This window comes from Fistularia commersonii, chromosome 15 (genome assembly GCF_037954325.1).
Source record: "Fistularia commersonii isolate RoL2024-O1a breed Wild chromosome 15, RoL_Fcom_v1.0, whole genome shotgun sequence".
In the NCBI taxonomy this organism is placed as follows: Eukaryota; Metazoa; Chordata; class Actinopteri; order Syngnathiformes; family Fistulariidae; genus Fistularia; species Fistularia commersonii.
This window is the reverse complement of record NC_141298.1, coordinates 13,230,775-13,256,890: the sequence shown is the minus strand read 5'-3', so window position 1 is coordinate 13,256,890 and position 26,116 is coordinate 13,230,775. Positions and strand designations below refer to the sequence as shown.

General features: G+C 40.9%; 2 protein-coding genes and 1 long non-coding RNA gene across 3 annotated transcripts; 2 read left to right on the top strand and 1 right to left on the bottom strand.

The window, feature by feature from the left end:
* Positions 1-60: 60 nt before the first annotated feature.
* LOC147226619 (uncharacterized) lies at positions 61-6,019 on the bottom strand. The gene is made up of 3 exons (XR_015107183.1): positions 5,945-6,019; positions 896-957; positions 61-184 (listed from the first exon to the last, which is right to left on the bottom strand). It is a non-coding gene; the product is annotated as an uncharacterized LOC147226619 (long non-coding RNA).
* On the top strand, positions 3,170-7,337 carry ripply3 (ripply transcriptional repressor 3). The gene is made up of 4 exons (XM_086160313.1): positions 3,170-3,372; positions 4,128-4,197; positions 5,968-6,041; positions 6,447-7,337. Exons 1-4 carry the CDS (start codon positions 3,275-3,277, stop codon positions 6,643-6,645), a joined length of 441 nt encoding a protein of 146 aa, XP_086016439.1. The 5' UTR covers positions 3,170-3,274; the 3' UTR covers positions 6,646-7,337.
* Positions 7,338-11,313: 3,976 nt separating this feature from the next.
* On the top strand, positions 11,314-20,719 carry prrg3 (proline rich and Gla domain 3). The gene is made up of 4 exons (XM_086160610.1): positions 11,314-11,372; positions 15,592-15,646; positions 17,927-18,087; positions 20,165-20,719. The coding sequence occupies exons 2-4, from the start codon at positions 15,637-15,639 to the stop codon at positions 20,714-20,716; spliced, it is 723 nt and encodes a 240-aa protein (XP_086016736.1). The 5' UTR covers positions 11,314-11,372; positions 15,592-15,636; the 3' UTR covers positions 20,717-20,719.
* Positions 20,720-26,116: the final 5,397 nt, after the last annotated feature.

Genomic DNA, 26,116 nt, shown 5'->3' with positions numbered 1-26,116 from the left:
GTGAAAACAGCGGGGTTACACACACACACACAGACACTAGTAAACAAGTGTGCCATTCTTTGTTTTTCCAGGGCTCTGCTGTGGAGAGAGGAGCATTTGTACGAGTGGACAAACTTTTGTCCAAAGAGCTGCGTCTGGTGTCGTAGAGTGGTCATGACCTCCGACATGACAGATGGGACAGGGTCTGGGAACACAGAGGAAAGGGCCAAATATGTGTGTTTGCACAGTGACTGTAATCGGCAGATCTCAGAAAGGGGAATGCCAGCCCTGTAAAGGTCTCACTGAAATTGTCCGCGACAGAACAAAAACAATCATCCCGATTCATCTCATTTTAGTCCCGGTAAGTGATTCCAATAAAATAAAGCTGCTTTGTTTGACAAATGTAAATATAGTACACTATCATGTCACATTTCATGCATCTTCAACTGTTGAGACATTGAGGTTCCTTCTCTAAATTAAGACAGAACAGTATACGGTGTTTCTTTTGGAAAAAAAGGTTTCGTTTTCGTCCCAGACTCACGTCACGGTAAACACTCCCATCCAGTTTAAACATGGATTTCCTCTCAGTACTCCGGTTGAATCTTTCAAGCTTATCCGTATCATCGTGGATCAAAGAGTACATTTTCTCTGAGACCACAGCAAAAACTGGATTCTGGGAGGTGAGCCTGCAAGCGGGATTTGTGACGTCGCAAAATATTCTGTCCCAGATCCAATATTAAGCTGACGTGGGTACAAGGTGGATGCGGCATCATGAAACATCTTCACTTACACATGTGAAATAAATCACTTGTGTCAGAGAATTAATGCATTTGTTGTGTAGTTTTGACACATTTTTTGCTTTGAATAGCTTAGAGTATAAAAGGCCTTCACAAAGAAATGGATGATTAAAACTCACCATCTGGAGGTCCACTGCACTGAATCCAGCTGTATCGGAGGATGTCAGTCTATATCACTCGCCTTTAGCAAAAAAGAAGAAGAAAACAAGCACACCGGAGTAGATTACTGGCATGAATCATTTTATAGTGTCACTAAAAGGAAAATTAAAAAGCGTTTTCTTTAGTTCTAGTCCAGGGTTGTTTTCAGTATAGTAATGTGTGTTTTAATAGCCATTTTAAAATTTTAAATTTTAAATTTTTATTTTTAACAACAACATTCTTTTCATGCAATTGAAAAAAATGTTATTCACGGTCACATCAGTGAGGAGACCACTCTTCAACCGGCCCCTGTGTGTGTGCACAGTGGGCAGACAACCGCCTGTATTTGTGCACTGATACCAGACTATTTGGCTCGCTACCGGGGCCCATTTGTGCCTTTTGCGACAGTTTGCCCCACTTTGGCTCCCAGCAGGGCGTCCCGGGGCCCCCGCTGGCCTTCGGGGGGCCTTTGTCTATCCCAAATGAAGGGTCTATTAGGGGACATTAGGAGCCATTAGAGCAGGCGGCCGGTGAGGATTCTCACACCTGCGGTAATGGACTGCACACGCCGAGGAGAGCTCTCTCTCTCTCTCTTTCTCTCTCTAACTCTCTCGCTCGCTCTGGCGTTCTGCACGACACATATCAGCAGAGGACTCATGCACGTCGTGGGCGCGGATTGAAGTCACGCAAGTTAACGTGGAAACGAAGATTGTAGCGATTGACGATTTGGCTGAAACGCTCGGCCATCCCTCGGCCCGTTGACGGACAGCCGGCGTGAAAGCGCCGTGTCCTGCACAAACAAGCGGGCGCTGCGGGGCGGTGAGAAATGTTGAACCGCCGGGTTGACTGTGAAAACACGCAGGAGTTAAGTTACGCACCATCTGCGTGCGGGAACGGCGGGGAGCGACACCCCGGGTAATGAATGAGGGGAAAATTAGATTGGGAGGAGAAGGCTCGTACGCCCCAAGGGAGGGAGGCACTTAGAAATGTGTGTGTGTTGATATAAAATCATGATTGATTGGTTGATTGATTTTATCTGTAAATCTACAGACATTAAAAAAAGACAAGAAAAACATTCAAGCCAGCCACATAGATAAAGTTCAATGCGCCAAATATGTGATGTTAGCAAAGGATAACCTAATATGTAGTTTCAACTCCTATAATTCTATTAGAGGGGTCTCTGTCAGACAACTTCTCTTCAACCAGGAGTCCTTGGCTTGGAGCACTTCAGCTGGAGGGGCTGACAAATGAAAATAGTGAAAACCTTTTCTTAAACTGCCAAATAGAGCACTTACAATGTTAGATTGACACTGCTGGCAAACACAGCACCCTTCCTCATGTTGTCCATCAACCTAAAGGATGTAACCGCAGCATTTACCTTCATAACAACTCAAATATAAATATAACAAATTTCAACCGTGATTGGGTGTGTATATAAACAGTTGGTGCAGTGTTATGTTTGATCTCCTAATTTGTCAGTATATTCTAAGTAACTTATATCTATTTTCAGCCCATAGATTATCTATGTTTCTGTCTCAGATATATCCCATTACGGTTTAAGTTTCTGTAAGTACATTTACCTCTCATTTTCTGTATAGACTTGTGTGTATATATGTGTGTGTGTGTATGTGTGTGTGTGTGTGTGTGCGCGCGCACTTATATATGTGAATAGATATATAGATAGGTAGATAGATGGATATGTAGTTCTAATGACACTATTTTGTTTATTTTAGGTAATGTTATCTCTACCCTCATACTGCATACTTGTATTTGGCTGAGAGGACAAATTAATTTCCCTCTGAGATTGTTAGCCTCCATCCATCCATCCGTCCATCCGTCTATCTATCTATCTATCTATCTACCTACCTACCTACCTACCTATCTACCCACCCACCTATCTATCTATCTATCTATCTATCTATCTATCTATCTATTTTTCTGAGTATGTCTATCTATCCGTCCATCAATCGATTCCTCCATCTGTCTATCTTTGTTTTGTTTTGTTTTACTCTCCGACACACAAAATATCCGATGAAGTTATAAACTCTATATTTTTTTCTAATCTGAATTACTACAAAATTAAAAAAAAAAAAAACAGGAGACCTTAGGTTCCCAGAGACTCTCCGGGACTGCCAGCGAGTGTCTCCCGGTGCGCTGACCCCTCCCACCCCCCTCCCCTCCCGGCTAGCAGCTGGAACAAAGCCCGCCCCCTCTGCGCGGGGGCTTTATTAACCCCTGCCGCTACCAGCTGCTTCACAGCCATTGGAACCGTCGCATCCTCTTCTCCATTCCGTTCGGTCCAGCTTACCTCCGTGTTTCGTTGAGGATTTTCCCCCGGAGAGGAAAAATAAGAAGGAGGAATGACTTCCTCATGCGTGGTTCTCAGCCAGCCGACGTTCGGCGTGGCACCGTGGCCGCGTCCGCTGACTGAGCGTAGCAGTCCGGGCTCGACCGGCAGGTAGGTGCCGGCTTTAAGCTAACATTCGCGGCCGAACCGTCGCTCCGTTTGCCGTGATACGCTTGCGGGTCACACCGGCGTGTTTCCCGCTGGAGCTCCTTCTCGAAAAAAAGAAACAACCGGGTGCGATAATTCAGCTTTTAATCGTCGTCGCTCCCGGAATTTCTCCCTAAAATAATAACACAATTTTCAAGTTGCCGCGGTCGGCTTCCGACGAGCCTCTTTAACCGGAGTTCTAGCGGTTGCTAAGCGACAGCTTATGCGACAGTTGTTGGCCGCTCTTAATTCAACGCTTCTTAATGGGTTGTTTATAGGGTGGGCTGGTTTGGTATAATTTTTCTAAAAAGTAGGAAAATCTATTGTTATATGCTTTAAAATAGACCTCAGCATCCATCATTCTTTTAACTATTTCCAAACAAATCGTTTATTCAAGTCCAAATTTTCTTGTCAAGGTTAATAATGCACTGTTCTCGAGCTCAAATATTGATATTTACATTTTCAAAAATGGACCTATAATCATTATGTACTATTTAGCTATTGGAATTTTAAAATCGGGGAAAACGATTTATAAAATCCAGACAGATCTTCTACATGGATTTGTCTTAGTCAGATACATCAATACTGAGGAAAGTATACTCAGCTTTTTTTTTTCTATTCAAGGATCTGTTCATTTTCAGATTTGGGGTTTTATTTCAGTCAGCCATGTACAGTCCTTTTCTAACCAGTGGTCCTGTGTGTTTTCCCCCTCCTTGCAGCCATAACTCTCTGTGGAGACCGTGGTTGTCCACCAGTAGAGGACAGTGCCCACGGAGCAAGTTGTCCAGCGTAAGTCACAACACCGCTATTCATCTCACATCACCGCTTTGTTAAATGGACCTCCAAGTAAATGAGCTATTTTGAGAGACAAAATGTCTTGTGATGCATATCAGGTTAAAGCAGTTTAGGAAAACCCCTCTGCCATCCCAGTCAGTCATATGGAACCCATCACTAACCGCAGGGAGTGAGGAAGGTGATAGTGTCAAATAGTTTTACCCCCTTTCACACCAGCCTGTCAGCACCATCGCCGCTCCCTCCTCCTTCGACTGCACACCTCCAACACATGCAGTGACATAAAGGATGTTTCTGTTGGCGTCTATGATTCCCGTATAATCACCTCAAATCTAATTCGGAAACAAGTCATGATGTGTAAGATGACAGGCTAACTGGAGCAAGGGCTGATCACATCCAGTAGCTGGAATTTTTTTTTTTTTTTTTTTAGAAGAAATACACACGGTAAGGCAGTACCAGTATAATTAGTTTAAGATATTTTTGTGCCAGCAACTTTTATGAGCTTTCCAAAGGACTTTTTTTGAGAAGAGCTTGATTTGTGGTTACATTAAATAAGAAACTCCCCCTTCTAATTATTTTTTTTTGTTTAATTCAATTTCTTTGAACATTACTTTCAAAAACATTTTTTCTTTTTTAAAGAAGCTTCCAACAAACATGTCAATTTAGAAAAGTCCCGTGGTTGAGTTTGATGGTGAGACTTCACAAAAAAAAATTGACAGTGGCCCCAATTCTATGCTTCCGTAGCTCATGAATAATCTACATCCTGAGAGAAGCACATCAGATCCAATTGAATATCATTTGCAAAAACACTTCATATGTGCTTCTGACTTCATATGGTCATGCATTCATTTGGGAGAAAGGCCCAACACCACTCCGTAAAGCTGCGCTGTCAGGGAAAAGATGCCAAAATGAACACCTCTGGGAAGAGCGGAGCCAAGGGGAAATTCCCACAGTCCCTCTGAAGAGGGCACACCTCGTTACAGAGCCGCTCCCCTCACATGCTGAGCCGCTCGCCAGCCTGCCGCTGCCTCAGCCTGTGAAGTGTGAACGCTTGACTGGCCATAGGAGACTTTTACTGGTCCTTTTTTTTTTAAAAAAAAAAAAAGGGGGGGGGGTTGAGGTGCTTAAACAAAGCAATGTTCACATGTCGTGTGAAACTGCTTGCCGACACTCCTGTGTGTCCTCCCTGCCGCCGGATCTGCAGCATATTTCACTAATCTCTAATTAAAACATTTCATTACGGCATAGCAAAATCTCTTAAAGTGCGTTTTGCTTAGAAGTAAAATAAACTGCCCATGCAAAAAGTATACTTTTAAAATTAATGGTTTTAAACAAGCTTATCTTATTACATAATTAAGTTTAGGTTGATAGAACAGAGATTCTTGTCTTTTTAAGAACCCAGTGTTTGACTCAACAAACTGCTTTTCAAATTATACACACTATATCTGAACATGTATAAAAATATCTGGAAAAGACACAGCTTCTAGTTTCAGACAAAAGGCGGCACTGTTTTTTTTCATGGGGAGGGTTCAGTATAATAGCATGTTTTGATGTAATATCAGACAAGCATCCTTGGCCAGACAGTTTCAGCCTCTATTGCAGAAATACCAAAGTCACTTTAGAATTCTTTTGATGTGCAAAATAAATGGATCTGTCTTTAAGGCATAAGACTTTTTTTCATTCGTTGACCGACTTATTCAGTTAGTATTGATGTTTATGCCTGGGAAAAAAAAAGAAAACTTACCCAGTCTCTTTTGTCTCCCCCAGCCTTACTCCCGACCCACAGTACCAGGCTGCTTCTCATCAGATGGGAAACCGCAGGCTTTTCAGCACCCAGTCAAGTCAGTATTTGCGCTTTTGATATTTTTATTCTGACGTATGCATCCAGACAAATCATTCTCTTGCAAAGAAATCAATTATTAAATGTGCAACATGCTTGAGGGTGGTGTTTACCCTTTTTTAGTTTGAGGTATTTAGCGCCATACTTCCTGTTTACCGTGTGTGTGTGTGTGTGTGTGTGTGTGTGTGTGTGTGTGTGTGTGTGTGTGTGTGTGTGTGTGTGTGTGTGTGTGTGTGTGTGTGTGTGTGTGTGTGTGTGTGTGTGTGTGTGTGTGTGTGTGTGTGTGTGTGTGTGTGTGTGTGTGTGTGTGTGTGTGTGTGTGTGTGTGTGTGTGTGTGTGTGTGTGTGTGTGTGTGTGTGTACCGATGAATTGTTTACAAAAGCTTCTTCTTTTTCTATACGACAGGCTATTCTGGCCCAAATCCAAGTCATTTGACTATTTGTACAGTGATGGAGAGGCCTTACTAAGGAACTTCCCCATCCAAGCGACCATCAGCTTTTATGAGGAATCAGACAGTGAAGATGAGGATGAGGAAGACTGGGAGGAAGGTGGTGATTTCGATGATTGCCTCAAACAGGATTCATTTTGTGCCTCCAACAACTGAATGATCCAGAACCTGTCTAGCAGCTCCTGAAAGAGAGACTCATGTCTTGTTTTTGTTTTTTTTTTTGTTTGTTTTTTCGGCCACTAGAACTGTCTCACACAGTCTCTGTGGAATACAATTTGTTTGTTTTGAACTATTCTAAAGTGTGCACGAGATTCGTTTCAAATTAGCAAGATTACGTGACAAACGAGTTGAGACGAGTCAACTTTCAGAATCTCCAACAGATGCAAATGTTAGTCTCTCGCATTAGAATTACATAGAATTTAAATAACTCTGCCTCTGAGTTTTAAAGGGGTTACAAATCAGATCACATGGTTCTGATGAAATGTCAATGTAGTTAAAAGATCATTTTTTGTTCTTAATAATGCATCCAGCACACAAAGCACAATGTATTCCAGTATTCTTTTTTTTCCTTTTTTTTTAAGTTTCAGATTTTTTTGGTTTGTTTTTTTTTGTGGTCAGATCATAGCCTCATATTCTCCCATATTGGGATATTTATGTTTACATTCAATCTCAGAATCTGATCCATGTATATAAAATGTGACCCACATTTCTAACTTAAAGTATACTTTGTACATAGAATATATTTATGTTGATATATTTTTATACATTAATGTTTGATTCTCATTGTGTACTGTCAAAACACTGTCCAAACCAGAAAATAAACTAAAAGACCCTATTCTGGTAATGAAGAATGATTATCCTTATCCAATTTTATTTAATTTTTTCTTTTTTGGTACATTGATCAGACATGATCATGGCATGTTTGGTTGAAATGCTTCATTTGTTTCCATTATCTTTGCCTTTTCTCAAGGAAAGATTTTTTTTCAGTCCATCTATCTGTGCAGCCTTTTTGACGCATCTTGTGATTAGAGAATCAATCTCTGCTCCTCCTTTCTCAAGAGAGGGAGATTATCAAGCAAGCATGGAGAACAAGAAAACAAGGGATAAGGTATTAGGAATAATAATTATGGGGGAAGGATCGCCATTAACCAAATGTGGTATTTGGTCTTGTAGACAAAGAAGAACAACTTTCATAAAAGAATGGGATTTTGTGTGTGAGGGAGGATCAAAGATCACTAGATGACCCAGCTGTTCTACGGATTACCATTTGAACTGCAACCCTTATCCAGATCAGGGTGTGGTTATGTCACGGTCGGAATTGTAACTGGGGCATTTTACGGCAAACTTTAAACCGCCAGATGCATTTTTTTGTTTGTTTTCACAGCAAACTTTAAACTGCCACATGCATTTTTTTGTTTGTTTTTCTCCTGACTCTTTAATATGATTATTTTTAAACAGATAAAATCAGTTGAGATCAGATGATATTCTTCGGAATGGAGCGAAAACATTCCCGTTTCATGTAAGTGATTCTGCACGTAAAATCTCTTGCGCATAACTGGCACCATTTGGTCTTTCCACTGTCTCAAAGGCAAGTCATTTACAGCATATATTCTGGCAAGGGTGTGCACTTTGCTCTTATTTTGGGAAATTTCCCCACAGCTCATGCTTTGGTGGATAAACAAAGGGCACTGCTTTATAGGACATAGCTGTTTACAATGTGGAACCGCATGAATTGACTTCCTGTTATTATCATTGTCTGGGACATGTCAATTATTAGCAACAACATTGATTTATGAGACTGAAAACATTTTCTGACCAACAGACGGCAAAAATATCAATTCGAAACCCATTAACAATAGTTTCAGGTCGGTCTGCTGTTGAAGCATAAAATCATGCACCATTATATTAGTAATCATTCTGCCCTATTGCTTTTATGGCAGTTTCCCCATTTGCTCACACCTCCCAGACCTCAACCCCCTACTCTCTCTCTCTCACACACACAATAACAATCCCATATTGGCTATAGCCAGAGCAGCAATGCATGAGCTCATTTAATAACATTTTAAGCATGCATTAACATTGAATAATATTAAGACATTAGCAGTAGCCACCAAATCGATTGAATGACAAAGGGGAAAAAAAAGAGACAAAAGAAAATGGCATTGGAAAACAATTACTGGTATCATATACTGCATAACCAATAGTTGCTGTCTTTATACATGGGACCAAAATGAAATACAATGGTTTTTAATATGAGCATTATCAAAAATGATAACATTGTAATTGTTTGTAAGTATATTTTTAATGTATCCTCCAAATTATTCAACCTTATAAGACTGCTATTTTACTATCCAACATTTCCTCTATGATTTTACAGAAAAGTCTATTCTATTCAGAAATATTTGAAAAATCTCATAGGTTAAACATTTTGAACCTTCTAATTATGGTGGAAAAAATTCTTCCAGAACAGCTACAAAGGTCGACATAGGGTTTTGCAATTTGCATGCCGTTGCAGCGATCAGCTAAGAATGGTCTTGATGTTATTCATCAAAGCTTAATTTATTGTGAGTTCACGGCACTAAAAACTGCTGACCTCTCAAACTGGCCGTCGATGGATGGAGGTGACTTTGCCTCCCGTGAGGGATGTTGCTGATGTGTGAATGGCCCGCTCTTTTGTTTTGTCCATGTTTTCGGTCGGAGGCTGTTGTCAGCTCACCATTGTGAGAGCTTTGCGACTGAGTGCTGATATTCTTTGAGCTATAGTTCTGGAGCCAGTTGTCCAGAATGAAAGTCTGATGTAATATAAATGCAATGCGTGATTTTATTCCGTCACAACAATTAAATACTGCAGTTGTGTAAATATTTTGTTCTTAAACACCCCCCTTAAAAAGTGCCTGGGACAAACAAGAGGTATGTTGCAGTCAACATAATCCATTACAAAATGAATGTATATTTTTCTAGCCATATCTTTGAACTTCTAACAGAATTTTAGGAATGTTCTTGTGGACATTTTGTCATTTTCTTGTGAACATTTTGTCATTTTCTTGATTATGAAGTCATTTCTTGCTTATTTTGGGGTATTATTTTGTTTTTTCCCTGCAATCTGGTCATAATCCTCCATCTGTGTCTCCCTATTTCAGAAACCACTTACCAGTTTCCACTCAGATGGGGTTTTTGAAGATTCTCAGTCATTTAGGTCATGGTACTTGTTGATAAATCTTATTTTGGCAATGGGACTTGCTTAATTTGCTGGAGACATTTCACATTTCATTCAAAAGGAAGCCTGTTATCAGGTCCACAGTTGCCATGATAGGATTTTTTAAAATAAGTACTCAAATAGTGCATTTTCAGTCATTATTCCTATTCTGATGATGCAAACATTAATTTAATTGCAATTTCATTATGCAATCATCCAGTGTCCCAGACTTTGAGACTTCCAGTCTGAAACCTGACAAAATAAAGCCCATCATTGTCCCCTTGCAATCAGGAACAAATATGATATAATGAGATATAATGAGCATCACAGTAAGCAGAAGTGGAGTTTTCCTTCCAGCCAAGAGTGGAGGCTAATCATCTAAAAATAGTGACGGGTGTTACAGACTTGAACTTAACAAATTGTGCATTAGCTTTTTATCCAGGGACACAAGGGATCAAACCCATCATTGAATTACCACAGAAAAAGGCTTGTCATGATTTCAACTAGAGCACAGATAAGTAATACATTTTTAGCATACCACTGTACCACTTCTGATCATTTAGTTCACTCTATTCAAATTTTCCGAAAAAAAAAACCATTTCAGTTATGAAAATAGAACTTTCACAATGGTAGTGATGTATTAAAGAGACAATGTTACTCAAATCTAACTTTGTAATTAATACAAAAATGTTTCCCACTCAATTAAGGTTGTGATCAGCTCAAAATACTGGAAAATGGTTCATGAAAAATATCAACATACTGTGTGTGTGTGTTTGTGTTTGTGTGTGCGTGCGTGCGTGCGTGCGTGCGTGCGTGCGTGTGTAAGTGCATGCATAAGACCATCCCAGACTGGGGATGCACCTTAACCTTAACTGTATTGTACTTTACAATGAAAACACAGCTTTTCTCTTCTTTTCTAGGCTGACACGGTGACAGAGGAAGGTCCACGGATCAGTTCCAACAGAGGGCCTTTCTGTGTGGAGTTTGCACAACCTAAACGTAACTGCATGGGTTTCCTCCAGGTTCCTTCCACGATTTTCTTCTTTTCCATCGTATCAGCTCTTTTTATTTAAACATGCATGCAGATCTTGTTAATTTAACAAAACGGCATAAAAAATTCACTTAATTCTTTTTAGCTGAGATAGTTGTGTCAATGTTGTGGAAATAAGAGATAATATGAATTTAGGGTGAAAGTGTGAGGCCTCTGTACTTCCAAGGAGTGGGTGTGAAAGAGAGGAACCTCCTGGGCAAGGGGGGAGCGCGAGCACCTCACCGCGCTGAGGATTCTGGGAAATGTAGTCCATCCGCGTTAGGTGTGGCTTAGACCGAAACTTCTGCCTGGCCCCCGTGATGAAAACACTCCTCACGAAACAGCCACGGTCATGAGCGGAGAATCCGGGACGCTTCGGCTCCACCGTCGCCGCCGCGAAAAAGCCCCCACCCCCCGCGGACGCCAGACGGCCCCCAAATCACCGAGTCCGCCGTCTTTTCTGTCTCTTCCTGCCAGCTCCACTCCCTCTTCCTTGCGTAAATCCAGCGTATCCACAATCTGATTAGCCAGTCGGAGGGACTCCTCTCTTCCCATTGGTCGGCTGACACGTCAATCACGACCGCTGTTGACTCATGTGAGAGTTCTCTCTCAGGAGTCGCAGATGGAGGAGACGGGCGGCTGGAAAGCGGAAAGAAGGTAAGGGAGATTTGATGTGCTCCGGCCTGGGACAAGTTGGAGGGGAACTGAGGTAGAGGAGGTGTAATAGCGGCAATATCCCGGAATCTGAATTTGTCGTCATATTTGGGACATGTTTGGTCGAGATCGCCATGTCGTTGGACAAAAAAGAAAATGTCTTGAAGTCTCTTTATAATGAATTTTTCATACACTGATATACATGGAAGGACCTTCTTCCTGATTTGGGAATCGTACCTTCTTTTTTTTTTAAATTATCTTCGAGTTTTAATGTGTATTTTGGTTTGTAGTTGTACCCGGCTACTTGATGAATATCTGGCTTTTTTTTTTAATTGGCGAGCGCACGCGTGCGTGATCCGTATCTGCGTACGTGCGTGAGCCTCAGACGGATTAAACAGGTTTTTTAATATCCCGAATTTTCCTCTGCTGTTATCGCACCATATCCTAATTATTCAACTTGGTCCGGATTCACAGCCTCTCATATTTCTGTCTCTGTTGCCATGGAAACCCCCGCCCCATCTCTCTCCTCCCCTCTCCCATCTTTATTTATAGTAGTCCATATTGGGGCTAAATGGAGTCCGCCTGCATGTAAAAAACACTCCCTGTCATAGTTTATAGAGCAGCGTCACGTATTTGAAAGCCAGATGATGCCTTGAGATCAGCTTTAAGAGCAGATTACCAGCTATAAGACTCAGATACGAGGAATAAAAAATGCAAAATAAAACGTGGCATTCAAGGCATCGCAGCCAATAAATATTAAAAGGGGGGTATTTTTTTTCTACGTGGGGCTTTTCCTGCAGAGCAGCCACTCAAAGCAATTCATTCACACACACACACACACACACACACAGATAGGGCAAGCGTGCGTGCGTGCCTTCATCCCACCCCCTCTATTTTTAGAATATAATATCATAATATTAGTGCTACAGGTATGCATTTGTGTGACTCTAACAAAGTACTTGCATTTTTTTTCTTCAGATTTTTAGCTAATTTGTTACAAATACAAAGAATCTTAAAATTCTTTTCTAATATCGGCCTTTTCCAGCCATGTTGCTGCTGTGTCCGTTGAGGGGGGAGGATCGTATATTGACCTGAAAGAAGAGACAGAGTCAATAAACACGAAGCAAAATGGCACATGTGACAGACAGTATCATTTAAGGGAAAAGGCTTCTGGCTTTTTTATGTGCTTATGAAATTGGCAGATTTCCTATTTTTTAAAAGGTAAATACATTCGGAGATATGGGTTGTAGCTTTCTCCTCAAACAGATGAAAGACTATGTTGTTTGATTATCATTGCAGTCAGCTGTTTCATATCCTCTTTTTATATATTATTATACATTAAGTGTTACAAAACAAAAATTACACAATACATCCGCGGTACCGGCCACCACAGTCAGCAAGTTCCCCTTAAACAAGCTGCAAGTTTGCACTTTATGAGAACATTTTCTGCCGGTCAATAGACAAGATTTATGAGAAAGAACCGCTTTTATGTGAGGCTTCAGTCACAATTCAGCCAATCAATATTTTATTTCCAGGTATTAGTGAGGACCAGATGAATACTCTGGCACAGAAGAAATGGAAAGTATTTTATTTATTTTATTTTTTTGAAATATCTCAGCAGTATGAATATAACTATTGGTCCCTCTTTAGCTATTAGGCCATGGAGTATCATATTAATCAGTTATCGTCATGAAAGAAACAGAGACTTTGTCGTGCAGCTCACTGCAAGGACACACTGGCCGGCGCCGCCCATCCCATTTGATATGATAAGCCCAGTATTAACAAAAAGAACTTCATCCATGTTCCATCCACAAAGAATATATACATTTTTTAAAAATATGTTTAAATAAAATGCCAGTTGTCCTCAAAAGGAATGCTAGAGTGGTTTTGTGAGTAACCGTTTTTTTAAGAATTAATTAAAAGCGATATTCTGAGCATAGCAAGGCCTGATATTTAACTAAAGTAAACCGCAAAGCCCTCTACATTATCTCACTCAAATAGAGCCCATCTTATTCAAGCAAATGATGAGTTTATGGCGACTGCAGAAATGAGGGGAGTCCCAGAGGTTGTGTAGCAGCCGCTTGTTCCCCTCAGCCTCAGAACAACAGAAGGAGTCGTTCTTCGACGCGAACGCACCTCAAAGCTACTTTGCGGCGAGAGGAAATCACACGGGCCGGTTCAAAAAATAGATTCCACAGGCTTCCTCTGTCACAATACGATTTAACCATCTGCTGCTGGTTTTTATTCCAATAATAAACAGTGATTTAATCCTAATTTTATGCACAATACGAGCCACGGTTTGATGACTTACAGAGCAGAACTGGTTAGAAAATATCACACTGGCTGACCAATTGTGTTCTATCTGCTGATCAATATGTCTGGACAGTTTAAAAATCAGCCTGCTCTGTTGGCCATGATCATAGTAGCAATAATAATAATAATACGTTTCTGCATTTTTTTGCACAATAAAAGAAACGCATCTCGCAGTATCTCGGAAAATGAGTGCAATTTGATTTTTTTTTTTTTTTTTTCATACGCCCTTGGCTAAACTCAAACCAAGACATGCCCACATTTTCCCCTCCCCAAAGGCTATTATCCAATAATAGAGCACTGCACGTGGAACCGTCAACAATCCACCAAAAGCTACATAAAAATAAAGAGAGATAGAGATGAACTGGAGCTCCTGAGATTAAACTGACCCCCGTCCACTGCGGGATGGCCGTGCATCTCCAAGTAATAATGAATGGTGTGTGCACGTTACTCAAAACACCGGTTAAGCTCAACTGTACTGCATACTTATAAAAATTGACTCGATAAGTAACAGTAACGGTCTTTGATCATATTTCCCGTTGTGCTAAAGACTCTCTCAGTCGGATTGTTCATTGCATAAATGCATAAGACCTTGTGTGCAAATTTCTAAACATTGGAAAAAGGTTGCTTTTCCTTCAATCAGAGTTACCTTAAATATAACCTTAACTTCCCTCAGCTTCATCTTCAACCTCCTCTTACTAATCCATCTCAAATGTCCTTATTATTTTAGCAAATTAACGCTTGTCGTGAACTAACAAGCATGCTTTTCTATATTTTTTAACGCCTACGTTTTAAGGTCACTCTTTTATTTTGCACTGGGTTGGATTTTATTTACATAGCACTTAATGTAACCCGACGTGAAGAGTAGGAAAAAAAATTGAATCACGCAATGAAGGAAAACGCATTTAAAGTGACTTTTTTCATGAGCTTTTGCAGAAACACTGCCTCCCTGCTGACTTATCCTTTTACTCCAACCATATTTGGGTGTTGAGTTGACAGGACTGTCAGGCTTGGAGCTTTCCTGCTTACCATCCAGGTGCACTGGAATGCTTTTGTTTTTAATGGTTTTCATACTTCTAACAATGCGTTGCGTTGTTGGAATCGCTGGCTGCCAGTAATTGCTATTGTTGCCGTGGATCCAGTCTTTTGGTGTGTGTGTGTGTGTGTGTGTGTGTGTGTGTGTGTGTGTGTGTGTGTGTGTGTGTGTGTGTGTGTGTGTGTGTGTGTGGTGTGTTGGCACTATTTGACTGCTGTCAGTGCACTGAATCGTCCAGGGAAACCTTTGGTGAGAGAAACCACTCTGCTTGGCTGGCCAAATTCAGTGAATAAGTGCACATGAAGATGAGCAAGAGAATAAGTCATAACATGCCGGCACACTGTACGTAGGTAGATTGACTTGATGACTGCAGCTCGAGGTTCTTTGCGTACTTGAGAGACGAGTTTTTGAGTCAACAGGCCAGATAGATCGCGGCAGCCTTCGGGACTCATATCATTCACGTGTCCGTCTGAGGAGTCCTTGGATTTCCTTCAAGTGTAAAAAAAACTTAAGGAAAGTGTTTTATTCTGACGTCACTCATGCATCTTGCGTTCCAGTAAATCATCTTGGGTAATTCTTGCATTTTTTTTTTTTTAATTCAGAAAGATGAAGAAACCAGGATATTTTCAGGACATATGAATCAATATTTTTTTGCATTCTTTTGGTTCTTTAATTTCCTGTTTTTTTCATAAACGAAACCCTCCCGAGAAGATCACGCCTCGCATGGACTAAAGCTCAGGGGTTCTCGATCGACCCCATTGATAAACGTAAATCGTGCTTTCCAGTTGTTTTAATCGGGGTTGGATGATTCCAGAAAAGTAACCACCGCAAAGCCGTCCTGTTGACGTCTCACGTCGGCCTGTGGTTTCTTCGCAGGTCTGCAGTTCGTCCGTGTGTGTATGTCAGTAGTGAAGCAGGAACATGGCCGCAGGTGAGTGCAAATTGCCCAAACACACACACACACGCACACACACACACACACACACACACGCACACACACATTGGCTGGTCACAAAATGTTTACCAAAAAAATGGTTTAACCTCTCCTCAAACACAAACAGACAACAAGGTTTGGTTTATTCCCTTTCAGTTTCTTCATTTATTGAAGTTGTTATTGTTCATCATAACAACAGTAAGTACTTCGAATACTTGCGATCGTCATTCTTATCGTAGATCAACTATTTTTAAATTCTGCTGGTCTTGCACCTTAAGACTTAAGCCTAAAGATTTTGTAAAGACTTGAGTAAAACTATCAACTCAACTAGATTCTTTCAGCAATTTTTTGCCACCAGTATTTTAACTGGATATTTGCAGAGCCTCTGCTGTTTCAGTCTAATACTCAGAATTAGACAAACTTTATACATTATATCCCTCATATATATATATATTTATATATCCCTTTATATATATTAGTTAGATAAAAACAAAATGAAGTAACTCCAACGACAATGAAGTGCCTGAAATAAAACTTATTTTTATCATTATTATTATTATTATTGTTGTTGCTTTTTCTTCTCCACTCAGTCAAATACCGTCTCACCTGCCAACACTGCTCTGCCGATTGTTTGTCTACCAGGTTTCCTGTTTCCAGTTTTGTCGGAATTATGGAATCGCAAGTATTGTGATGATATCAAACATGTTTGATATCGTCGTACGGTCTAACACTTGGAAAACACTTAGCTATGACTGCACTAAGACTTACGACAACCAGCTCACACTTTACGACAGAAAAGACGGGAGCGTGCTGCAACGCCACTGAGACTCCACTACGACTCTTAAGGTTTCCTTACGATTCTTTACGACTATCAGTTTAAAGTCTGCGACTGGAAATTATGAAGGTGCAACTCGGCATTTGTAGGGTGCGAATTGATGAGTCTATTGATAAATGCTTTTATGGAATATCTGCTGTATATCTCATTCAGAAATCCCTAAAATCTAGTACCTTTCTGTTTGCTGAAAGAGCTCATCTGTTGCAGAAAATTGCTCAAAGAATCACCGCAACTTATTTTTTACGCAAGGTCTGACGTACAATTAGAACTGTCTTGTCTGCGTGAAATAAGGCCCGGACGTTTTATTAGTTCCCGCACACCGAGCCTGTATGCGATTGCAAGTCTCCTGTTTGACGTCATCATTTAGCAGCGTGCAAAAGCAACCGCGGGTTTTCCAAGGCAAAAAAAAAGGAAAGTGATTCACACCAGGAAACCACAGGGATTCTCGCTTCTCCGTCCACGCCATTTAACTGGAATTCCGGAGGTTTAAATCCTGTCTCACCTCATCTGCTATTTTTCTTTCATCAAAACTTCACGACTGCAACATCGGAAAGAAGGACGAGAATGCACCGATACTTGAGATTTGGTTGAAGGTGGCGCAAAAAAAAAAATTACAAAGTGAGTTTAAGATTGTCGAAGCAATGGGTTCGTCTGGCCTGCACTCAACACGCGTCTATAAGTAGCTCGGCTTCAGTCCTGGGGTTTGTTATGGATCCGTCCCTGATGAAACAACAGCAACCGTCAATGGGAGGGGGACGGTATAGGAGATTCCTGGCAGACTTCCTATAAGGAGAATTTCTAAGGGTTTTAGGTCCCAGGTTGGGCAGAGGTACGGCGTCACGGACCCTCAAATGAGTCGAATCCAGAGCGATGTTGGAGCCGTGGATCAGGGGGAATTATCCGGGATGATCTGACTTAACCTGCGGTGGCCGGAAGGCTGCGTCTAGAGGGCACGGTCGAACTGCACGCCAAACTGTATGCCAAGACACTCTATGTGTTGTTCATTTCTCCTGTTTGATGTTTTTCAGTTAATGTGGTTCATAAAGTGGTTTTCCCTGGAGACCGCTTTGTAACCACTTTAAAAAAAATCTTAAAAAAATCAAATAGCCCTTTAACAAGGCACTTTGGGACATTATAAATCATAATAATTAATATGTTTATTTGCTAATAAACAGCAGATTTTTATCATTTAGCATTGTTAGAAGTGTAGAATAGCATACCTTTGCAAGTGAGCAGACTGTTCATCACTTCTGGAGATCGAGGTATTTCCTCTTTCTGTTTGTGTTAATTCCATATATTTGATATTTGGTTGAGTCCACCTGGATCCCTGTGACAGAGAGGGACCTCCTTTATAATATTCAACAAATGCCCGTGATGACGTAAATTTGTGCTTGAATGCGTTCCTCCCGCGTGGACCTTTGAATTCTCTCTCTGTTCTGCAGCGTTCCTGGACGTTAAGGATGCTCACTCGATCCTGAAGCGTTTTCCCCGGGCCAACGGCTTCCTGGAGGAGTTGAGGCAAGGAAACATCGAAAGAGAGTGCGGCGAAGAGAGCTGCAGCTTCGAGGAGGCAAATGAAGTATTCGAAAACAAAGAGAAAACGGTGAGCGTGACATTAAGACATCAAAATCGCGTCGCTCCGTCGGCTACCGTTGCTGATGTATTATCGCTGACCGAAGCCGAGGCTGGTTTTTAAAATCAGGTTCAGAAGTCACTGAGAACCTGAGGGCCTGCAGTCAATCTGTCTGAAGAAAAGGAACTATCTAATATTCTGCCTGAAACATAAACAGAGATTAAATATAGATTTATTCTAGATAGATGAGATAAACAACAGCAAATATGTGGTGCGTATTCGTTTTCACGTTCTGCAATTGAGAGGGTGATTGTTGTTTTGCAATGGAAACCATTATATTTGATAAGGAGACCCATCATAATGAAAGCGTTTTGGATGTGCAAACCGCTGGATTGTGTTTGTGTGTCCAAGAATGGAAAAAAAAGTGATGCAGTTGTTTACTCTGAATCTACCAATTTAGACATTTCCATTGTGAAAAGCGCTTTTTACCTTCTTTCCCCCATTAGTCTTCATGTAACCCGATCGATTTGTAGCAAATCCGATCGTCATCCTCAAACACCATCTGCCGTCATATTTCTACATTTGGTCTTACCGTAAACATAACCTCTTTTATTAACGCACGATAATCGTGCCTCATTAAAAAACCCGGAGTATATATTGAGCTGAATCAGGAGATCTACCATTATCAATAATTCTGATTAATATTATTGGTAGAGCAGCAGTTTTTCCCCAGATGTCCACCAGGTGTCGCTGTTGCCATGTTTCAGTCGGCTGCCATTAAGCGGTTTACACTGATTAATAAGATTGTGCTTCTCTTTGCCAGAGGGCAATGGACTTTCATGCCGCTGTTTAGACAATATCATCTAGGTATTACTAATCCAATCCAAAAAAATAGCTTTTCTCTCAAACCGTGTAATCATGCGATACAACCACAGTTGGTGGAACACATGTAGAATTCGGGGTGTTCAAATTATTTACACAATGGTCGGAATGCTGCGTCCGATCCAAACAAAACTGTGTTGAGTAACATTCCTAGGGTCATTCCTGAGCGAGGACACAGATCCACCGAGGTTTTTTTTTTTTTTTTTTTTAATGGGAAAGTGGAAACGCATGATGATAGCGATCTATTTCAGGCCTTCGTTTTCCTCGGCCACATAAATTTGGCACAAATTATAGCTTGTTTTTTAACCCGCCCACACAGACACATATCTAGCTGTAACCACATTACACAATTCTAATGGTGGAAAGCTCACTTCTAATAAAGATAGGAATAGTTTGGATTCCACCGGGTCGGTTACATCACTTGCTTGAAGGTCGGTTTACATTTTTGTTTCCATTTCCTAAATATTTCCCTTAATGGCCGGGGGCCACATGTCGAAGAAAGAGGTGTTGCCTCTCGTCTCGGCTTGATTAATAATGCAGACCGAGAATGAATCAATAATGGAGGAGAATTCGGCAGTTGCCACGCAAGGATTACTTAAGATCCGAAGAATATCATCGGCCCAATATAAAGAAGCCTCCGCCTTTTCGGTACGATTGAGTCGAAAAATTATTAGAACCCCTGTGGCTGCCACGAATAATGGTTAATACAATAAAATAAGCTAAAATAGACTTTAATTGATTAATTAATTAATTTTTTAACACATTAATTAATTTCTCTACAACAGGGAAATTAAAGTGTCACCGCAGCATGCATGGATACTGCATGAAAAGAAACTATACCATATATACACTAGAATAGAAAAAAAATCAAAAAAAAAAAAAATCAAATATGTTAAAGAAGAAAGTGAACAGGATGTGAACAGGATGTCGGTGAAAATATAATTGGAATGAGGTTATTCGGTAAGTTTTAAGAATTATCGTTATCATTTCAGTCTTACTTAGCTGTGATGATTGCATGAATGAAGGGCTAAAAAAAAGGAAAGAAACCCGACTTTGTTGGACGACTCACCCTATCTGCAGATCGACAGCTCGCCCCGTGTGAACCAGACTTGAAAATATCCTTTCTGACCGAACAGTTGTCATTGTTTGATAAAATGCCCCTGTATTTACATTTTTTTTTTGTATGAAATTCGCTATTCAAACTTGTATCGTGCTTCCCTTCCAGATGGAATACTGGAAAACGCGTAGCGTCTACACTGTGAGCAGCAACAACGGGGGTCGTTCCGAGCGCGCCGACACCGTCTACATGGTGGTTCCGCTTCTGGGGGTCGCCCTGCTCATCATCATCGGTCTCTTCCTCCTCTGGAGGTGTCAGCTTCAGAAGGCGACGCGTCGGAGACCGGCCTACACGCAGAACCGCTACCTGGCCAACAACCGCAGCACCCGCAGCCTGCCGCGCATCCTGGTCCATCGGGAAACGGCTGCGCACGGCGACGGCTCGCACCAGGAGGCCAGTTCCAGGCCCACGGTGACGGTGAGTGTCGCGGAGAGGGGCGGCGTTTTCCAGTCTGACTCCAACGGCCTCCAGCATCAGAACACTCGGGCCCTCTACGTTCAGGACTCCTCCTTGTCGGTGGCGTCGCGGCTTTCCGGCGCCACCCCGCCGCCGTCGTACGAGGAAGTGACGGGACACCTGGAGAGCAGCGGAGACGAGACTCTGGCGTCCTCGTATAGTGACCCGCCACCCAAATATGAGGAGATCATAAAAGAGAAATGAAAAGGAAGCAAAGAAAAATAACCCCCGTCACCGCCTGAAGGAGGTCGAGATTTGTATCTGACTCGCTCGGCGAGCTGGTTGCTGATTGGTTGAATCTACTTTGTGATTTTTTTTTCCGCACCGTATAACTTTTGTTTCACTAATGGGCGCAGCATCACGCCGGTCACACCCCCTGTGAGTCGAAACGCCGGGATCCAGGTCCACCTGAACCCCCCCCCGCCCCCTCGTCGGACGACGTCGTGCTTTTGGTCACGTCGCGTTCCGCGAACTGTGAATGCGACACCCCGGCTGAAGGAACGCGGTTTTGCTTCGAGGCGAGCGGCGAAGAGTCGGCGGTCAAGGTTGCCCCGTCGATATCCGGCCCCGGCGGCAAAGATTAAGAGGCCGGCAAGGACGGCGTGGTGGGACATAGCTCCGCGTCGCTAATGGGATGAACAGTAACTGTGACAGTCTTGCCGACACGTTTGTGCTTCATCACCTCCTATCTATCAGTGTACTGCTCTCTGAATGTGGTGCTTATACTGTAACTACAGTGGTGTGGATTTTTTCTGGTCTTTAAAAGTGTAAATACTTGTTTAATAGTTGACGAATTGGGACTCAGAACCAAAGTTTTTTGTTTTTAGTTCTCTCGGATTTAGCAGCACCTCCTGTACAAGTCTGTTTTTCCATGTAGTTGAGCATAAAAAGTACTTTTATTGAATTTAACACGGGGAAAAAAAAAAACTTTTCGCATTGGCTCAGCTTAATTTTTAAATGGGAAAGCCACGATCGGAATCGTCACCTGGATTTAAGATGCGAGCGGCGACGTGCCGCGCCCTCAGGGTGTCGACGTTTGTCAAAAATTCACAAGTATACCCGTAGCGGTAGCGCGTTTTCCGCGTCGAGAAAGAACCTGCATGCACGATCACTCTCACCAGTGAACACGACGTTTCGAAAAGGCGAATAGTCAAAATGGCAGAAAAGCAAGGGAGCGCGAATTTCCCTCAACGACTTCCTCAATCCACGGACATTTCATGCCGAAAATCAGAAAACGTTATCTCCCTTCAAACACGCTTACGGACGGTCTGCAGGCTGAATCGTAGGCCTCAGGTGGGACAGCCTCATTGCCTTTGGGGAGAAAAAAAAAAAAGGAAAGTAGTTCCTGTGGCCTTACGATGACGACAGCGACGGGGAGAAAAAAACAAAACAACGCGGGGAAAAGTTCCTCGCCACGTTTTTGTCCTTCAGGTACATAGGTGTATAGATTTATTTTTAACAAGATCGCCGTGTTCTTGTGCTGTGCCAAACAGGCAGGTTTCCGTGTTTCCAGCTGAACACTGTCTTAACCCATCTGTCCTTCATCACCACGACAACCATTCCCAACACCTGTCAACCAAATTGACATCTTCTCTTCGAGCTTTTTTTTTCTTGCCGCGATCTATAGCCGGAGCTCTGTGGCGATATGTTCTATCCAGGGAGTTGCTTCTTTTCTGACTAGTTTTTTTTTTTTTTATCTCACTCTTTGACTTTAACTTACATTTAAATATTTCTATAGGTCGTCAATCACTAGAAATGAATGGAGGAGTGTCGGTGAAATGCATTTGTAAATACATCGTTCTCCCCCACTCGGATTGTAAAATAAGCCCATCGGAGAATTAGTACCCTTTTTCAACACCCGGATTACAATTTCTCCTTCGTCACCCAAAAAATATTTCCAGCAAATGTTTGATAGCCAGCAGATAGCGCCTTGTCGTCATCACGACGTTTAGCGGTGCAGAAATCGAGGGGAATAACAACAATCATTCCTATTTTGTCACAACCTTGAATTCTAAATCTTCCAAATCTTCTCTTTTCGCAAAGATAATGGGATGAGTGCAACTTGTGTGAAGTGGAGGAAATGTTTAAAATCCAAAGATGAATGAAGTGATGATCCACGATCAAAAAATTGAAGACACACTTTGACAGCGGGAGTTACATGTGTGTGCCTGTATCCAAATTTATGTTTTGTATTGTTTTCAATTGCACGAGAAATTGACATTTAAAACGCGAGGACCCTGATTCCCGCCGAGCTTGAGTTTTACCTTTTAGGAGATCTATCATGTGTGCAATGCAGAGGTTGAATTTCTCACTCACACTCTCATGACGCATCCTTCCTGTCAAAAACTGTGCTTTGCCCAAAGCGTCTCTATTTTTTCCATAGATCCAAAAACAGATTGGCTCCAACAGCTGCATCTGCTGCCACAGTCCCATATATATGCTACAGGCCACTTTGTGTATTTTAGATATTAGGGCACAAAGATGTCGAGATCGTCAACATTTTTTTGACTTTTGGCACCTTTGGCCCTGGTGTTCAGGGTCCCGAGACATGACTGCATTAAGATGAGATAAGATGAAATAAGATAAACTGTGAACATGTTAAAAGGTGTTAAAATAAATAAGTCAATTGTGTGCATTGACCATAAACTACATTTCCCACGATTCATGCCGATCACGTTAAGCGACGGGATACCACCATTAGATTTCAGTGTATCCAATACATTGCCATTTTCAACGAATAGAACTGAAAAATAAAAATGATCCCTAAATGTCCAGGAAGAGAAAAGTTGATGCAGATTGAAGGCTGTTTCAGTAAAGATGGGAAGGCCAATACATGTTTGTACTCCAAGGAGAAAAACCTGTATCTCTTTTGGGTTTTAAGGCAGTGTCGGTTGTCAGAGAGTACAATTCAAATCAGCAACTAGACAAAACAGAAAACACAAAAGAAATCCACAATAGATACAACATAAACAGAGAGACAATGACAATGATGAGAATAAAATGAATAAACAAAAATAGGCTGGAAGGAAGCGAGTGGGCTGAGACCAACAGGACGAAAAAGACAACAGAGATGTCGAACGGTCATTTTTTTGCAATTATCAAATAATATTTCCTGCAAATCCTTAGCTTCTAACACGGATCATAGGAGGATCTCCTCTATTTGACGTACATGTAGTTCATGTAGCTGCAACATCAGCACGCCTCGAAAGTCAGTGAAAGTATCTCCGAGATTGGTGTCTTTTTTTTTTTCTTTTTTTTTTTTGCTGCTGTTGCAATTCAACACACGCACGGTGTGTTTTATTTATTTATTGGTGTGTAACTTTTTAGAAAAGAAAAGTCAGTTAGAGGACTGTTTTTTGTTAATGGTTACTTCTCGCCAAAGTCAAAGCCTCGCAAGAGAAGCGGCGAAAACAAATATCCGCAGTTCAAAAGTGGTTGATTTTTTTTTTTGACATTGGACAACATGGAAAGAAATATGTTCCCATTTAAATGTAATATCATGTGAATACATGGCCCAAGTTAATCAGCGGTCGCATATTGTATCATAGCTGTTTTGACTATTTGGAAATTGTGTATGTTTATCATTTTCACTGCACATTTTTACATTATTTGTTCAAAAAAAAAAAAATTCACTGTTTTTTTTTTTTTCTTGTGCCAAGTGTCTAATCCCACCACCTTCTTCAAACTTCACATTGTGGCTTTTAAGCATCATCGTTGTCCGTCGTGGCGGATCACAATTTACCTCGATTTCAAAGAGGAAAAGGCAGGAAAGTACAGTCCAAAACGTAATTGTTTGCAGAGCCTGTTTTGCCACAATGAGAGGTTTCATTCATTTAAAACACGCAAAGCTGTGCGATTCAGCTGTATTTTTACATAACATGTAAAAACGCTCTGCTTTTGCAGTTATTATATTGGTATTTATTGATGTATAATGGATGTATGTGACAGAACAGCAAGATGAGTGCACTACGTCGTCCCCGGCAACACTGCCATGGTCCCATCCTGTCGGGAGATTTCCCCACATTTCCACTTTGTTTCAGTGATGATGAGTGTCTCCAAGTGTTGCTTTTATTACAGAGTGGTGTTTACATCTGAGAGTTTTTTACTTCACCACATCTGATCCGGTGCACTTAACAGCTTTCCACCAGTGGCTTATATTTGTATTCTATTGTACTGATTTCTAATTTATTCACTGCCTTTTCCTATGGCTCAGAATACGGGCTTTGTTTCACCACATTCCAAAAAGAAAAAAAGAAAAAATCTCTGTTTGAAAAAAAAAAATCATTAAATGACCTAATTATTTCACAAAAATTCACTGATCGTTATTTTCCATTCAAAAAAATAAAAAAAAAACAGACACATCCTTCTTTTCTTGGGTTATCTCCATGGCCTTTTATTTTCAACTGAAAAAAATATGTTATATATACAGCCTCCTTATTGTGTGGTACATTTAAGTTTGATTTCAAGTTCTAATAAGACACTGAAGTTTCATTTCAACTTGTTGCCAGTAATGCTGAAGCTACTGGCAAGTGGTAGTAGAACTCAACTCTAAAAAAAAAGAAAAAAAATACATACGTTAAAATAAAGTAAATTTTATAAAAGAAAAAATGCACCAGAAGAGCCAAGGTCAAAGTTTTGATAGTTTTAAAGTCAGTAGTCTTATAAGACAGGGGCTGCTTAGGGACATGAAATTAAGGGGACTGAAACCCAACAATATTGCAATGCTAATAGTAGTTTAACATTCATTTTAATCAAAAGTATGAAGTGTGCTACTTGCTTGAACGACTCAAAGCGCTCTAAATATCAATCATTTATTACTCAAACAGACCTAAGAGATGAAACAATGAGCTTCACTCGGCAAAGGAAGAAGAAAAGAACCTGAGAGTGTGTTCTTGCAGCTCCGAGGGCACGTCGAAGATGAATTTTGTCCATTCGGTAAGACTCCATTTCATTCTGAAAATGTAAAAGTATATGAGATACGAAAGAGATACTAAATCAGCTTCTTTTTTTTTTTATCCGGTAAGTTAAGTCACGATCCAAATTTGCACCACATGATTTTCTATTGTTGTATCACAGCCTTGTTTCCTTGTGTCCTATCCGGTTGGGCCTGTTTTGTCTTTAGGGACTAAGATTCCCAGACTTTTTCAGGATACATGAATGAATTCTTAACTTTCCTCTAAAAATTGTATCCATGAAGTTTTCAATTTTTTGTCTGTCTCGTGGAGGCAGCTGGACAAGGTAGATTTTTACACAATTATGTTTAGTGACATGCAGCATTAGACTGTCCAGCCAAAACATCTAATTAAACATACAACATTAAATTTGCATGAAGTATTTCAATTGAAATAAAAGTTGAGTCAGACAACAAAGTGCTTTTTTGAAACATAAGACGAGTACAGACACACACATTTAACATCTGTATTACTGTTATGGGCTTGATGCTATTAAGTAAAATTCACATATTTATTTCCAGTGTGTCTGCAGACGATCAACAGTCGTTTTTATAGAATGCACTTAATGTGAATAATGTCAGTCATTATTTCCCTTTTATTTTTATCGTATACAAATTATTCCTGCTGTCACTTCCGCAAACGCTGTTCACAA